The sequence below is a fragment of the Rhododendron vialii genome, chromosome 6a, assembly GCF_030253575.1.
Source record: "Rhododendron vialii isolate Sample 1 chromosome 6a, ASM3025357v1".
NCBI lineage: Eukaryota > Viridiplantae > Streptophyta > Magnoliopsida > Ericales > Ericaceae > Rhododendron > Rhododendron vialii.
Genome location: NC_080562.1, coordinates 43,315,814 through 43,331,641, shown reverse-complemented (window position 1 = coordinate 43,331,641; position 15,828 = coordinate 43,315,814). Strand labels below are relative to the sequence as shown.

Here is a 15,828-nt window from a genome sequence, read left to right as displayed (position 1 = left end):
CATGACCCACGTTCAATTCCAATATTCTTAAATCTCTCCATCATTTAAGCCCTCTCTCTCTCTCTCTCTCTCTCTCTCTCTCTACTATTTTGTTCAAGTGCCAACCAAACACCGGAAAATAAAAGTTTGAAGTTTATTTTTTGAAAAAATATTTTACATTATAAAACATTTTACATCGAAACAAACGGAGCCTTTGTTTAAACTTTTATTGTTAGTTTCACGAATTTGAATACTAATTAATGATACTTTTTCCCATTAGCGCCACAAATCAAAACAATAAAAATTGTAAGGACTAAATTCCGGAGTCACTAGTTTGTATTGACAATATTTTTGTATTACAAAATACATATTTTATATCGAGTTGTAATTTTGTTATTTTTTATAAGTTAATGAGTCTGTATAAAATTAAAGTGAAAGAAATTATTTTTATTTATAATTAAAATTGAGCTTTCTGGATAAAAATAGAGTCACGAGACGAATTTTGGCGACGGATCAATCCAGTTATCAATCGGCATCTTCTGACTTTTTAAAAGAATAAAAACGTCAAAAAAAAAAAGGCCCGGGGGGGTTGTGTGTGTGTGTGGCAATGAAGAGGTCTTATCACTCTTATTATAGGGTTTGACCGTAGCCTTATATAAATTGGAAAAGAAAGGGACGGCAAAGATTTCTCTTAGAAGTCATATACTATTGCCTAATGGAGATTAATTCTTTCTACTAGCGGTGAAAAATTTCACTTTTCTGTCATCACCTTTTTCGGTTATATCATATATTTATTATTGATTTGAATCGTTCTTCTTATAGACCCTATATAGTAGTATATTCATGCAAAAAATAAACTTCATCGGACATCGATAGGAGTATTATAAATTGAATTTTACTTTGTAAAATGGATAGTTTATCTTTATTATTATTGACAGAAATCAAATCGTCCATTTTATAAACTAAAATTCAAATTTTAATATATCTATCGAATTCCGATCAAGTTGATTTTTTTCATGACAATACTATATTGTGGGTCTTAAAATAAAAACGTTTTAGATCACGACAATAGACACTCGATGAAATCCATAATAGACGATGGTGAAAAAATGGAATTTTACACCGGTGAATAGAATCTATTCTCTTGCCTACTGTGATAAGTGGAGAAAAGAAGAAAAAGCGGCAGAGGAGAAAAAGAAAACAATGCATGCGCTATTTTTAAGAGCTATCCCGAGGGAGTTTTTCGTTAGGTTGATTGGAGAGTTTGTTTACTCAAGGCTGTTGGCGATCAAGGCTTGTGGACTCAAGGCCGTTGGCGATCAAGATCACTGGGAACAGTGTACGCGTGACTCGACAGGTGATACTTAGAATGTTGTGAGAATTTATCTCGTTTGGATAGATATATCTGTAACTACACAATGTTTATAGTAATTTGATTCATTTCTATGGTTTTTATCCATTCTGGGATTTTCCACGTATATCTTTGTGTTGTGAGATTAATTGCTTGCGTAGTTTTTGCTGGTAGTATAACGTGGTAATTCGCATTCATACTGTTAAGGTTTTTTAAGGATTGTTAGGAAATCCTGATTTTTTAAAAATGAACCGTTTAAGAATTAAAAATTTTTGCATAATTAAATAATTTATCATCGTAAGTATATTTTAATGAGTGTCTGTGAATTTTATAGAATATGGAACGGTACTACCCAAAAAATAGAAGATTGGTAGAGTGCTATGTCTCAAACTGAAGGGTTTGATTTTCATAGTTGGCCATAGAAGGTGGAAAAACAGAAGTACGAATTTTTATTTCAAGGTTTGCCAGGTGGTATTGGCTTGGAATTTAGAGGTTTGTTCTCTTTTGAGGTTAGATTCGATTCTCCTTAATTGCCATCAATTTTTGGAGTCACCTCACCTCCACGTGTAAACGTGTGAAATAACTGTGAGATATGCTGTAAGGATTGTTTGAGGCGCACACAAACTGACCCAAAACACCTTGCATTACCAAAAACACGAATAACAATTCTACAATACAGACATTATTGTTTTTTTTTTTTGATATGGAAAATTTTAATTAAGAAACTCGATAGGGGTACTACAGACATAGAGAGGCTAGCATTCCTATGTATTGGGCCCGAAGTGCCCCCATAAATTTGGTTACACAATGCCACTTTCTGCGACCGCTCTAAAAACAGACTTGCGGGTACGATGTCGAATGCCATAAAAGACTTAATTGAAATCCTTCCTACCACCAATTGGTTTTAGAAGAGATGGTAGAAAAACGATCCGACAAGAGCATGGATGGTAGGGAACTAGCTAGGTTAAGGAACAAAGGTAGCTTGGCTTTGTAGAGGAAACAATCAATCCAAAATACTATTTGCTATGTTTATTCCGTACTTAGCCAAACAAAGACCACCACCGATGTGCGGCAAAAAACATTGGAGAATATGTTCGTACGTCCATCGTTGGTTTGACAACAAATGCGCGCCTATCCAGCCCTTTTTGGTCTAAGTCCACAGATTCTACACAATCTCAGAGATTATACAGTATTAGATTAGATCGATTTGAAGGTGGCACCCACACGGCCCACCTCATGTTGATCTCTTACTCCGGGATGGATCAATACTTTGAGATTTGAAGGTGGTACGCAACGCAAGGTCACTTGTTGTTCTAATTAGGAGACCTAACCAGATTTTATCTAACCTGTAAAGATTAAAATTGTTAAAGCCAATTGAATGGACGCGATCGAACTTTTAATCATTGCCGCGAACTTAACTCATGGCCGCGAACTTTGTAAACAAAAAATATTTCGTAACAAGATTAGCAAAACATTTCATAACAACTTTTTCTTTATTCATCAAAAAAAACTTTTTCTTTCTTTTTTTTTTTTTGCGATTAGAAAGAAAAAGATTAACAAAATCTATTGTAACTACTTTTCATTTTTTCTAATCGCATAAAAAAGAACATAACGGGATTGCAAAAATAAGATAATTAAATCTATTGAAAAAACCCGATGCAAAATTATTTACTAAGGGATGCTTTTCAAATTTTATAATATTATCTGTAATATATTCTAGAAAATATTTTTAATTCCCTTAATATATTTTAATTATTCAATCAAACAAAATGAGTAAGGTGAGAAAGATATTAGGTATGAATTTTTCTTTTCAAATTAAAAGAAAATGTAAAATTTAATTGGGAAATGTCAATTTTGCCCATGAGTTCTATTAGTTCTAATAACACAGTTAGTGAGAGGGGCCATGTTGAGACAAAATATAAATTATAGGATTAAAAATAGCACAATTCATACTAGAGGAAATTGAGATTTCACACAAACTAAAGGGACTATTTCTAAAATTTACCCTTTATATTTTTTATTGTGAAGTATGGAAATTATCCCGAAATTAATGGTATCAGATAGTACAATATTCTGCATTTTGCCGATCAAAAAATATTATGATTCTTCTAATACTATGTATTCAGTTTCTAATTAATCGTGTGAATGTTGTTGTGTAAACATTTTTTATTTTTTTTGGTATCTCATCGAGTTTATCTTACATACGTCTCTACTAATCTCTTGGGGGGTCAATCCAACTGTCCACAAGCGGGGCGCACATTTAAAGCCGAAACAAAGCTACGTATGGAGTACTATCTCATATTAAAATTGATAGCACCTTGGAGATTTCGAACATGAGACTTTGGAGAGAGTAAACTCCTAGCTAAGCCTTGTTTCACGAAAAAAAACTTGTGAGTCTTTTGTATAGTCTTGTGTATAGTGTTCTTGTGTATAGTGTAAACATAGCGAAGGTTTTGGAAGGTTTTGCATTAGAAGTTGTTAGCAGAGTCACTATGAACATGCTGGAGCAGTGTGGGAAAGAAAGCCTCACATTGTTTCTTCATTCTTTAGGCATATTTGCTCTTGGGAAAGAGTCTGGATAAGAGGAATTTGATTGATATAGATAGATAGACAGATAGATAACAGGAGAAAGTCACACAAATGGGTGTTCACAAGCAAGCATTCTGTCACTCGTAAGAAAGCACTAACATATATATGAAGTGACTCCAACATCGATCCATCCATCCTCTCATTTATTTCCCTGAATTTGTCCCCATCGACGCCCGAGCTTTCTAGTTGCTCGTGACTTCTAGTTTCGCGATACAATTTGTTTCGTCAACTACCTTCATAACGTACGGGTCTTCCAACATAGAGGAGTATGCCCTGCTCAAGCACTTAAATACTCAGCTCGGCTTGACTTATTTAAAGCCCTAGATTTCCCCTATAGTCCACCAACATATATAGAAGTGCCCTGGCAGCCCTGCTAACATTAGATTCTAGTGATTTGCAACCTCTACCATTCAACTTAATTAGACACACACACACACACACACACATACATATATATATATATATATATATATATATATATAAATCATACGCCCTGGAAGGCTGGAACCATTCAAAAACCATTTTGGTCTCACGACCTCGCTCGTTACTATCCCTATTAATTCCCATGCCTAACGATCAAGAAAGTGGATTTGTGATATTTTGTCCTATTTTGGGATTTACATCTCAGGACTAATAAATGAACTAAAATTAATCCTTTTCTGTCGTAATCTCAAGGTGATAATCTAGTAGGCCCTAATAGGTTCGAAGAATAAATACAAGACTCTATACAAATCTAGAAGTGATACTTTAAGGGCTGGGATAGAGTAGTGCTACCTAGCTACCTGGCACATACATCGGATGAGTGCGAGCAAGTTGGCCTAAAACACCATGCATTGAGAAAACAAAAAGAAGAAAGACTATTTGATTGAACCTAAAGTCCAATATGTGATCAATCACAGGGATCGTTTCAGGATTTGTCGGCAGTGACTGGCCCATAATGCAACAACTAATTGTGACCCACATACTGCGGGAGGCTAGGGATGCATTGGGGGGCCAGGCCAGGAGATCATATAGGAACAATGCTTGGTTGACCCCTAGCCTACATCATTTTGTGGCAGCGAAATCTTACAACATATATATAGTTTCGAACCAATTTATGGTAAATTTCGTGAGAGCAATGATATGCTATTTATAGGTTGCTTTCGGTGGGCCTAGGTTCTTCAACGCCACTGTTTTAATTTGTACTACTACTGATTGCATTAATCTCTCCTACTCAAATTAATATATATATGGAGATGTGAAGTTATGGTTGTCGCAAGTATTGAGGCCGTAGGACCAAATAAACAATACTTGCTATTTCCTCCCTACTGCTTTATACTCTAGTATGTACTAGTGACACAAAAGGAACAAAAATTCAATGTGATTTTTTTTTTTTGGTCAAGACTAGAATAGCGTTAGAGCATGTGTAAGTGGCGAAGCATAAGTTCATGAGCCATTTTGGCACACTGAATACACCTTTTGCTAGCTAGAAGATGCTCATTGTGTGTCAAAATAGAAGTCTCACGGCGCTAAACTTGCTCTCAAGGAATTTTAGTGGAAATTTTTCTCATATTACGAGAGAGGGTAAAGTTCACCGATTTATAATTTGGGTGAAATAAGAGTCGTAGCAAACCTCAATGCAGCTTCTCTATAAGAAATACTAATAAGCTCGTTGATCCAGTTGTCATGGAGTCGCATTACTTAAAGGCAAACAGTATTTCAATTCAATAAACAAATATAGTTTTTGTTAATGTAAGAATGTTATATAGCGTTACCCGCTCGTGGGCGGGGAGGTTGACTCTCCATAAATTAATTGAGATGCTTGTAATCTAGTTTAGAGGCATTGGGTAATCAAAAAAAGAAGTATAGTATCATGCTTTGGCAATATGCATGGAGTAGAATTTATACGGCTTCTCAAGCTAGCAAAGAAACCTTTCGCCAGTTGAAATACAAACAGAGGCAACCAATGTCATCAATTTGCTCAACTCGGCTTCAACTGATCATCACCTCTATGATTTGATCACTGTTTACAGGTTCCTACTCCAAGAAAGAACTAGGCCGCAACCACCAGTTAATTATAAGCACACCTTGCTAGAAAGCAACAAATGTGGCGATTTGCTTCCAAAAGATGGCTGAGAGCACCTCTTCCGATCCCCTTTATTTAGTTTGTTTCGGTACCGTTTTGTATTAAGTTCCAACTCTTGGAAGGCATGAGGGGTACTAGTTACCCCAGAACTACGTACTTGTAATTTTATTTATGCAATCATTTCGAATTCACCAAAACACAAAAAAGCCTTCTTTATGGTAGAGCCAAAAAAAATCCAATCCAGACCACTGGTTCTGTTGGGGAACATGAAAATACCAATCTTGATGGGCCCAAATACCTGTTGTCTATAGGAGATGTGCGGCCTGTCATAATTAAGCCCAAGGTTAATTCCGTTTAAATTGAATGATACTACTATATATAATGGAAAGTTATAATATATACTACCAAATTATTTTTTGTTAGTGTCAAAATTTCAGTGCACATGATATATAGTGCACTAGCATTTTTCGGCGTAACAAGAATAATTTAATTTTTTCATTACCATATGATTCTTTAGTTTCATATTTTCATGGTTGGTTTAATTGGTTCAACTACTACCTGTTTTCAATAATCCACGTCCAAACACTAATCATCCCCCAGAACCAAAACAAACATATATAAATAAATAAAAATGAAACCGAAACTGCGAGTGGAGGCTAATTAAATAACATCAAGTGCATGTATATATATATATATATATATATATATATAATAAAAACTCATACTAATTTATATGCTCTCGATATTATATACAATATGGTTGATAATTATAATCAGCATCCCTAGATATATAGGCTTCTCCCCATACAAGGAGGAGTGAAGGGGAAAAAAGCAGCAGTAGTAAAGTGGCAGACAATCAAGAATTAAAGCTCATGATTGCTAGTAATCGTAAAAAGGGAAGACACGCTAATTAAGCTGGCAATTTTCTCTCTCCTTTTTTGGTAGCTAGCATGACCATAAAGAATCCCCCATGTTGGCATGATCAACCACCATGTCCATGTTAAAAAAGGACTTGGTCTGAGAAGACGGTGTTATGAGCTTGGAGGAGGGCGACGGCGAGTCATTCTCCGGTGAGTTAGTGGCCGGAGGAATAGAAATCGAAGAGAATTCACGCATCCGCATGTGCACAACCTCGGCTTGTGCTAGAGCTAACTGGGTCTGGAGAACGTCGATCTGATGTTGTAATGATGATATTGCCCCTACACAACCGTATACCGGATCACGTACTCTAGCGTTTGCCTCGTAAACCATGGATTTAACCGCATCGCCCCGTTGGTGAACGGGCAACTCCTGAAAATTGCACAACCTAACCAATTAATAAAGTTTATGGAGGAAAAAAAAAAAAAAGGGCATGGTCATGGTCTTTGAAGACACATCACTTGATGGTGTTTTTTTCCACATTCCAAGTAACATGCTCAATACCTTACACTTTGAAAATTTGTTGGAAAATCCTCGATGGAGAAAGGGTATACTTTACTCCGAACCATAAAGTGGAAATATATTGCTCATTTGTCGTATAGTGATGAGGAGTTCACGTTTATCAAGCTGAATTTTGAAAAATAAATCGTTTTGACAATAACATGGGGCTTCTCTTCAATCTTTTATGGTCAAAGAAAACCACCGAAAGAAGATTTCAAAGGTTGCCTCGATAGGTGGATAAAAGGTTGGTGAAACTACTCATTTTGTGAAGTTTTTCAAAGCATGCTTCGGCATAATGTGATGATTGAGGATAACGATTTGCAAAATGCTAAGGTGACAGACGAAAGTGCATGGATCAGAACTCATACTTTTCTTCCGAACAGATAATCTAAATCTTAATTTGCATCTCCGTTTATGTTTGTACATTAATTTCTAAATAATTTGTCTAAAACCTTGACTAGTGGTAACTGGTAAGTGCCAGCTTGATGATGTCACAAATTTTTTTTTACTTTAAATAAGCTAGCTATTTTAAATTTCGAAAAGTCCCATGAAAAATAAAGATGCATAGGTTGTCGATTCAGTATTGGATGAAAAAATGATGAAATACCCAATTTTCCAAAAAAAAGTTCAAATCATTTTAACAAATATTCCAAGAACTAGAAGAAGAAAAAAAGTTAGTTATGGGGTGGTCATAAAGAAGTTAAACCCCTTTTGATGAATGGAATTCAGTCTGAACATATATTGTCGAACTAAAGTTGATTTCAACACTTTCTCTTTCATTTTCAAAGGTAGCATAGATAGTGATTTAGAATGACTGGAACACCACCATTAGGAGAGAATCACTGTAATTACCCCAGTTATATATAAAGATGTGAAGTAAATATTTTGATTTTAAAAAAAAAAAGGTAAATAAACTTTAATAAAGATGTCACCAGTGGGTTTTGGTGAGTTGGGCATGGGACCCTTCTCAACTACCATAACTGACATCATAGTTGAAAATCACTGTTAATTACTTTAATAATCACTCTGCTAATATATTCGTTAATTTTACAAATTATAATATGATATCAAGAGATTCCATCACGCCACGGCCAGTAATTTATTGTGAATCAATAGTCCTACTCGCCTAATTAAATTAAAAACCAACAACTTTAATCTACCAATAATTAAAATAAATTTACTTTCCCTTCTTTTAATAATAAAAAAATAAAGTGATGGAGTCAAATCAAGAAGGTTCCAGTGTGTTCCTCCCTGTAATGTGATCTTTGTGTTTCCCTCTCTCTTTTTTGGTAACTATTTGTTCCACTATATTTTGCGGGGGGAAATCCAAAACCCTAAACAGTCAGCGGATAATTTTAGCCGGAATAAATTAATTAAGAGAACACAACCACGTACGATTAACAAGCAGAGAGAAATGATTAATTAGCTAAGGAAGGTACGTAGATATGATTTGGAATAACATGTGCATTTCTGGAGATAAGTCCAAACTAAGAAAGTATGTATTCTTTCTTGCTCCTACTTCTAGCTCAAACTGGCTAGAAGCATTCCCGCATTGGTTTGGTGAACAAGCAAGTTGTACGTTCAAGTTGATATCCTAAAAACAACCTCAAATTTGATATGATCTTTGGCTAATAAAAGTAGGTTTTATAATCAACTTATAAATGCGTACAGACAACTAGCACAGCTGCACGAGCCCATGCAATTACACACACGGAGATTGTTGAGGATATATAAAAAGTTATCTCTCTCTTTTAGACTATAAGATATAAAGACTAGGGTAAATAATAGGTCTTGGGTTCAAATCTTACCGTTTACTTGATAATTGAAGTATGTACACAAGATTAGCTTACTTATAGAGAGGAGCGTTTAATTGGCTACATGGTCTGCTACATGGTGAGAGGGTTGGGCATATTGACAATATGAATATTATAATTACTTATATATCTCTCTAACAGCTTAAACTTTAACTGAACTAATTGTCGAGTAAGTTCTGACTTGCACGAAAGGTGTAACTTCATAGTGATAAGAGGAGTCTACTGGGCATAGGGTTTGAAGTGGAGAAAAGACTGAATTACCTGCAACATCTTGTTAACATTGCTAGCGCCAAACACCTTATGCACACTAGCAAACTTCTGCGGCTCATCAGCCGGAAAGTAAGGAGCAAACACACAATCGTGAGCACACCTCCGGCGAAGGAGCTTGCATGCAGCGCAAGGGGACGCTGCCCCTTGTTTTCGACTACCAATATTCTCCTTCATTATTTCTATCAACGTATAGTGCAACTACCTCAACACTATCTACCAGTACCCAAAACTAACTAGCCTCACATGATCAAGAGTAGCAAAATTTAGTCAAAGATGGGATGGGGGAAAAAGACAAATGAAGGGTAGCTTAATCGAACAAATAGGGAAAGGTGGGAATTGATTAGAGCTAGCTAGGGAGAGAGGAAGGGGGGGCTTGAAGGAGAGGGGGGTTTGGTGTTTTATAGTGAGAAAGTAGATATGGCAGGATATCTTTAATGGGTCCTACGCTAAGTAAGGGCCTTTAGATTTTGCTTTTGCTTACACAAAAAAACATCCCCCTGCTAGTATCTTTGTCCCACCTCTTTATTTTAATTTTTTAATTTCATTTTATTTTGCGCTTTTCTTTAATTTCTGAACCGATGTACCGTAGAGGTTGTAAAAATACACAAGTACGTACAACCTGCAAAAAAATAAGAACAAGAAATCTCTCTCTCTCTCTCTCTCTCTCTCTCTCTCTCTCTCTCTCTCTCACACACACACACACACACACACACACATAGAGTTTAAACGTACAAGTAGATTTTTCCCTTCTTTTTTCTACATTTTCCTATCATCTGATTAATCCCTCTTAAAATTCATGACCCAAGCACAATCTTTAACGGCTGTCAAATTTCCTTTTAGTAGCCTAAAATTTGGTTGACTAACGCGTACTTCAAACATATATAACAATATTGTTGATCGAATTCATGATTGCATTTAATATACTTACACGCGTACAACATACTCAATTTTGATGACCTGGTAGGTGATTTGCAGTGCAATTAAGAGATGGCACAAATTAAAACCTTTCAGCTCAACTATGAAAATTCATGTACATAGATCTTTTTTATGGATAACCAGGTATTTGATCGGGCCAGTATGCATGCATCTTGACTAATTCATGTGTTCTGAATTAAGTTAATGACTTGGTAAATCTTCAGTGAACCAAAATAAATTGATAGTACTTGAAAATTAGTTTCGAACATAAAAACTTAAGATGGGATAAATTCCTCAGTCACAAGTCTTGACCACCAGATCAACATCCGAGAATTTTCATGTGCATGGATGTTGCTGATCATTCACAACCAAAATCTCTTTGTAAATTCCAAGTGTATCCTACACATGACCGAGGCCATAGCCTTTTTATTGGATACTCCAATATTGAGTAGGGAACTTGGAAATTCTTCGAGATTGCCTGTATTACGTGGGACCACCTTGTTCCAGTGAAACCATGTTGCTTTTATCTTGTAATTTTCTATGTTATCATAAATACAGGCAAGCATGGCCAACAAAAGCAGCATATTTTTCGACAAGTCAAAAAGTGTCACTAGGGTGTTGTTTCTCAAAAACATACTACTCCAATTTGGAACTATAATTGGATGTGGGGAGCCATATACATACATCATAATTCCATCAAAGCAAATCATGCTATCATGCCTTTATATTGGAAGGTGGTGATGATTGAGCTAGGATCCCCTTCATTGACCTTACAAGGTGCTGGACCCATGGCATCATGATCAGGCGATGGAGAAATTATTTGCTGTTGTTGGGCTAGCTAAGCCGAGTTTGAATTTAATTTCATGCAGAATATTATGAATATAAGGCGTTTTAAAAAGATGTACTATATCGTATACATCTAAGTAAAAGTGCATAATATTTTAATATATATTTCCCTCAATTTATATAGCGCAGGAACCAATATTTTATTTGTGTTTTGCAAAAAGCAATAAACTAAGGTACTTGTCATCAAGCAAGTGGAGCGGTAGTCAAGTAATAAGCACCATGTACTCCCATGCAATTAAGACGGGTACTGCAAGTCTCACTAAGTACAACTAACAATGCTGACTTTCTCCGACAAAAAAAAAAAAAAAAGTACATGTCATCAGGTCGTTGGTGTAATGGAGCAATATTGCTCAACCAATTAATTGCTTTCGGTAAAAATTGGGTAGGCCTACACAAATAAGCATACCAAATCAAAAAGTGATAAAGTAAAAAATTTGGTTAGGCCTATCAAAACTTGGAAGCCAACAAGAACGAAAGCTGCCCATGAATCAACAATACCATTGGGGGGAATTTTGAAAAGTGGTGGTACTCCAATTTCATCTTTTGGTGGGAAGTTTTTGTACGCAAGAGCTACATTATTGAGGGGTAATTATAGTAATTAAGTGCCTTTCATTATTGTCGTATTTATTAAGTAATTTATTCTTACAAAGATTGATGCAGCGCTTGAGGGGAAATAATCAATTATGTCATCACCGACTACCCATTATCCATGATCAAGAAAAGGTGATTAGGGTTATATGTATACATTAGTTTATGAGACTAAGAAAGTAAAAAATGGACTAATAAAGTAGGATAAGAGACTATGCATGGATTTACTGGCTAGGATGAAAAAGAAACTATCCTTGCAGCCTGATTTGCTAGCTAGTATAAAAAAGAAACTATTCAGCCTAAACAGTTGAACACGTAACATGTCCCATATTCGACAGCTGCAAGGTTTACTGTCCACTATTATTGGATGTTTTTCAATTTTAATGTTGGGGGCTTTAGGCGTCGAAGCTGAACCGCGTATATATGTCATTATGTTTTCGTGATTGCTCTACTTTATTGATATTTTCTCTACGACTTGCAGTTTCATTTCTTGCCGCTGCATCTGTAAACAAACTACAATAATATTCATATGGGCGGATATTTTTCTGGTATGACCCAGAAAATTTTTATATTATGAGTCTTCATTTTAATTTACAAGGATGCATATATGGTAATTGGCTAAGCAAATTAATTATTTATGCAATTGGGATCGATATTAATTTTTTTAACAGCAAACAAGGATTTAATTAATCACATGTAAAGATTACAGGGATTAAAAGGATAAAGAGATAACGGCATCACAATGCGGAAAAAACGTCCCAACGAGATGGACTCCTCACCCCTGCAACAATCACATGCCACTGATCAAGCAGTCAACCTAAAATCCAGAAAAACAAAAAAACAGAGTAACGATGAACGCACAAAATTCACTGCCCCTATTACAAAATTGGCAATACAAGCCAAGCATTAGGATCACCCATGGCAGCAGATAAGACAACACCCAATATTTAAGGTAATTATAGGGTAGTAGCAATACCATGAAGCAGTAGTAGCAATTTAGCAACGGCAAAGCGAATTCTGTAATGAGTCCTGTCCTTAGGTGTCCTGGCCCTTGTAAACAGCAAAGGACTCGGCTTCTCTATAGTCTCTACAGTTGGACCATAGAGAGCCCATGCAGTTGTATCACAGTCGTTTATCTTTGCATTCAATTAATGGTCTAGATTTCAAAAACTTTTCCGAGAAAAAGTTTAACTTTTCCTCGAAAAAGATTTTTTTAATCTCGACCGTTAAAAACACCAACTGACAGTTGTGAACACTCTAACCACACCTCCGCAGTCCAAACGTGAACCGTTGTGCAACAACAAACCTTTTCCTGGAAACTTTTCCATTACCGTATTAGGCCTCAACCGATAATAATTAATTGCGTACGTCTATGTGCATGCATGTTTGTGGTTCAGGTTTTGCTATCAGGAAGATTCACAACAAGATCTTGTCCGGAGCAAGTCATATGCATGCACAAACAAAGGATTGATCGATGTGATGTATTTTGAGCTACTATCCACACACAAGAAACAAAATGGATGATTATAATAATACGTGGCAATATATTTGTCGGTACATCATTTAGCATCAATGTTGATTATTATCAGAAGAGAGCTATAGGCTAGGGTTAATATACGACCAATAACTGAATGAAAAATGAATCAATTAAGCACTTGCAATATTTATTTGATTGATCATATATTTATATTCTTGGTAACATTTTAAAAATAAGAATGGCTCAGATTATTCGTTTAGGATCCCGAATAATGAAACCGAGGGTGCAATTATTTTCACATCTATGGTCACATGTTTATTTGATTCTATTAAAATCTAAAGAGCATTTACATTGTGAATTACAAAGTATAAATCTGGGACACTACAACAATTGTGAAAAGTCCATGAGATAACTCAGCCCTACAACTCAACCATTACAAAAAATAAGTCTTTATCATATAGAAGAAACAAATAAATAAAGAATGGAGAAATCCCCATTTTATAAGCTTGATTAACCTCAAACGCAGGTGGGGAGATTCAAACTCCTGATCAACCTCGTAGTAAGATGCAAGAGTCCTGACCAACTAAGCTAGCTCCAATTGGTTAAATCCCCATTTTATAAGCTTGATTATCCCATTTCTTCGTTTTTGTGGTAGTGCGAGAGTAGTAGAAGAAAAACGTGCTACTTACAAACCAAGACTAAGTAAAGATTACCCGCGAAGCACCAATTTCATTAATTAAGTGGAAACTTTTCCAAGGGCACCAATATTCTAGTGGGAGGAAATTTGAGGACACAACACTAATTAATTAACATAATTAATTAAGGGGAGATTCAGTACTTTGATTCTTGATCGAGATAATTATACTGGTAATTACAGGGATGAGACATTGACATCACGATATATAGAAGACAATAAAACTATATATATATATATTCCTCTTTGTTCTTATGCTAAATTAAATATACATTATGGTGGAACAGGCTAGCTTATGAAATCAAGATTTATTTTGCTTTGAACAACACATGACATGAAATCAAGATCTTGCAGTTTATTTCCTTGTCTGCGATCTGGGTTTCTCTAGCCAACCACCCTAGATTAATTCTAATGACTAAAGCCGTAGAAAGTTTTTCGCGTATCGTTATCTAGCTCTCGGATCGCCTTTTTTGTCTTCATCTGGACTATATATATATTTGATTATCGAAGGGGAAGTAGAGTCTTACCATAAAATGTGTTCCCACATGTCTAGATAATAGTCTACCTTTAATTGGCAGGGTAGCTATATACTCCATAAGATTTATACAGTACCACCTAAGAGGTGTTATTTATTTAGTTTGGAATTTTCAAAAATATATTTCCTCTGTATTTGACGGTACAGACCGATACCTAATCATGCTAAGTGTAATTTCATCTATTAGATATATAGTAGAGGACCTGTATGTCCCCTTTTATCCTCATCCTTACTATTTGCCTAAATGGAACTAAAGAATAAAATTAATTGAGATGGCATTTTGCGCTTCGTGTTGCACACACATTTGGATGTATGTCATCTTTGATTAGGTCGTTGATAGAAGCCTAGGCATGCATTGCACATGTGAAAGAAAGAGAAAATGGATTGCATGATCAAGTGGACAATATTGAGACATCGAGAATCCTTTTTACCTATCCTTCTTTTTGCTAATCAAACCTCTCTTTTTTCCACTTAAAATGTCATTGTTTATCAGCTTGACTCAGGTGAAAAGATTGGGTATAAAACGTCACCAAAAAAAAAAAAAAGCAAGCGGGCCGAACTTCAAAATGACCACACACTCCCCACCCTTCTGTGTGTTTGTTTTTTAAACTTAAATACTCAAATATAAATTCAGTACTTTCGATATATGGACTGTATTTTGAACATTTCAATAACATAGACTAGTCTTAACACGAACTGAAAAAAAAATTTAAAAAACAGAGAAAAAAAAATAAACAGTGCTCTCCTCTGAATGCAGAACTATATAGTCTAGTGATTAGAGTCTTCAATTAATTACTCCTCAGAGATTTGTAGTCAACTCTCTTAGCCTTCGAAGGGCTCTGAGTCTGGGGATCAATCACATGGGCCTGCTCGTGCTCACCCCAATCTCATTTGATTCCTCTCCTTCCGCTTAGCCCCTGGAGAAAAGCCCAATGTAGACCAAGGAAAAAATAGTAGAAAAGCCCACTAAATGATATTTTCACTTGGGATTTTCAGAACCACCCACTTTCTCTTGTTACGGTTTTTAATAAATTTTCTCTCCACTCACTACTCACTACTCTCATCTCTATATCTATCTATCTATCTCTACTTATTACCTCCAAAACCTCTCTCAAAACCTTAACCGAACCACCTCTTTATGTTCTCGTAGTGGCTTGAACTTGAAAATTTTGGTACGTCATATTTTATGTCCCTGTTCGATTTGGGTTTTGAGACCTCTAAACTTACCCGCTGAAAATAACTATCTGGGCTTTCTATGACCAGCCCAATTTGACCCAAAAGGAAGA

General features: G+C 35.6%; 1 protein-coding gene across 1 annotated transcript; it reads right to left on the bottom strand.

Annotated features, from left to right (window-relative positions):
• Positions 1-6,693: 6,693 nt before the first annotated feature.
• LOC131329269 (LOB domain-containing protein 4-like) lies at positions 6,694-9,859 on the bottom strand. The gene is made up of 2 exons (XM_058362364.1): positions 9,479-9,859; positions 6,694-7,274 (listed from the first exon to the last, which is right to left on the bottom strand). The coding sequence occupies exons 1-2, from the start codon at positions 9,659-9,661 to the stop codon at positions 6,930-6,932; spliced, it is 528 nt and encodes a 175-aa protein (XP_058218347.1). The 5' UTR covers positions 9,662-9,859; the 3' UTR covers positions 6,694-6,929.
• Positions 9,860-15,828: the final 5,969 nt, after the last annotated feature.

Excerpts from the sequence above, each read along its gene's own strand:
- LOC131329269 (XM_058362364.1), bottom strand. The coding sequence starts at position 9,661 with ATGAAGGAGAATATTGGTAGTCGAAAACAAGGGGCAGCGTCCCCTTGC. Across the intron at positions 7,275-9,478 it reads ATGTTAACAAGATGTTGCAG|GAGTTGCCCGTTCACCAACG; the intron begins GTAATTCAGTCT and ends TGCAATTTTCAG.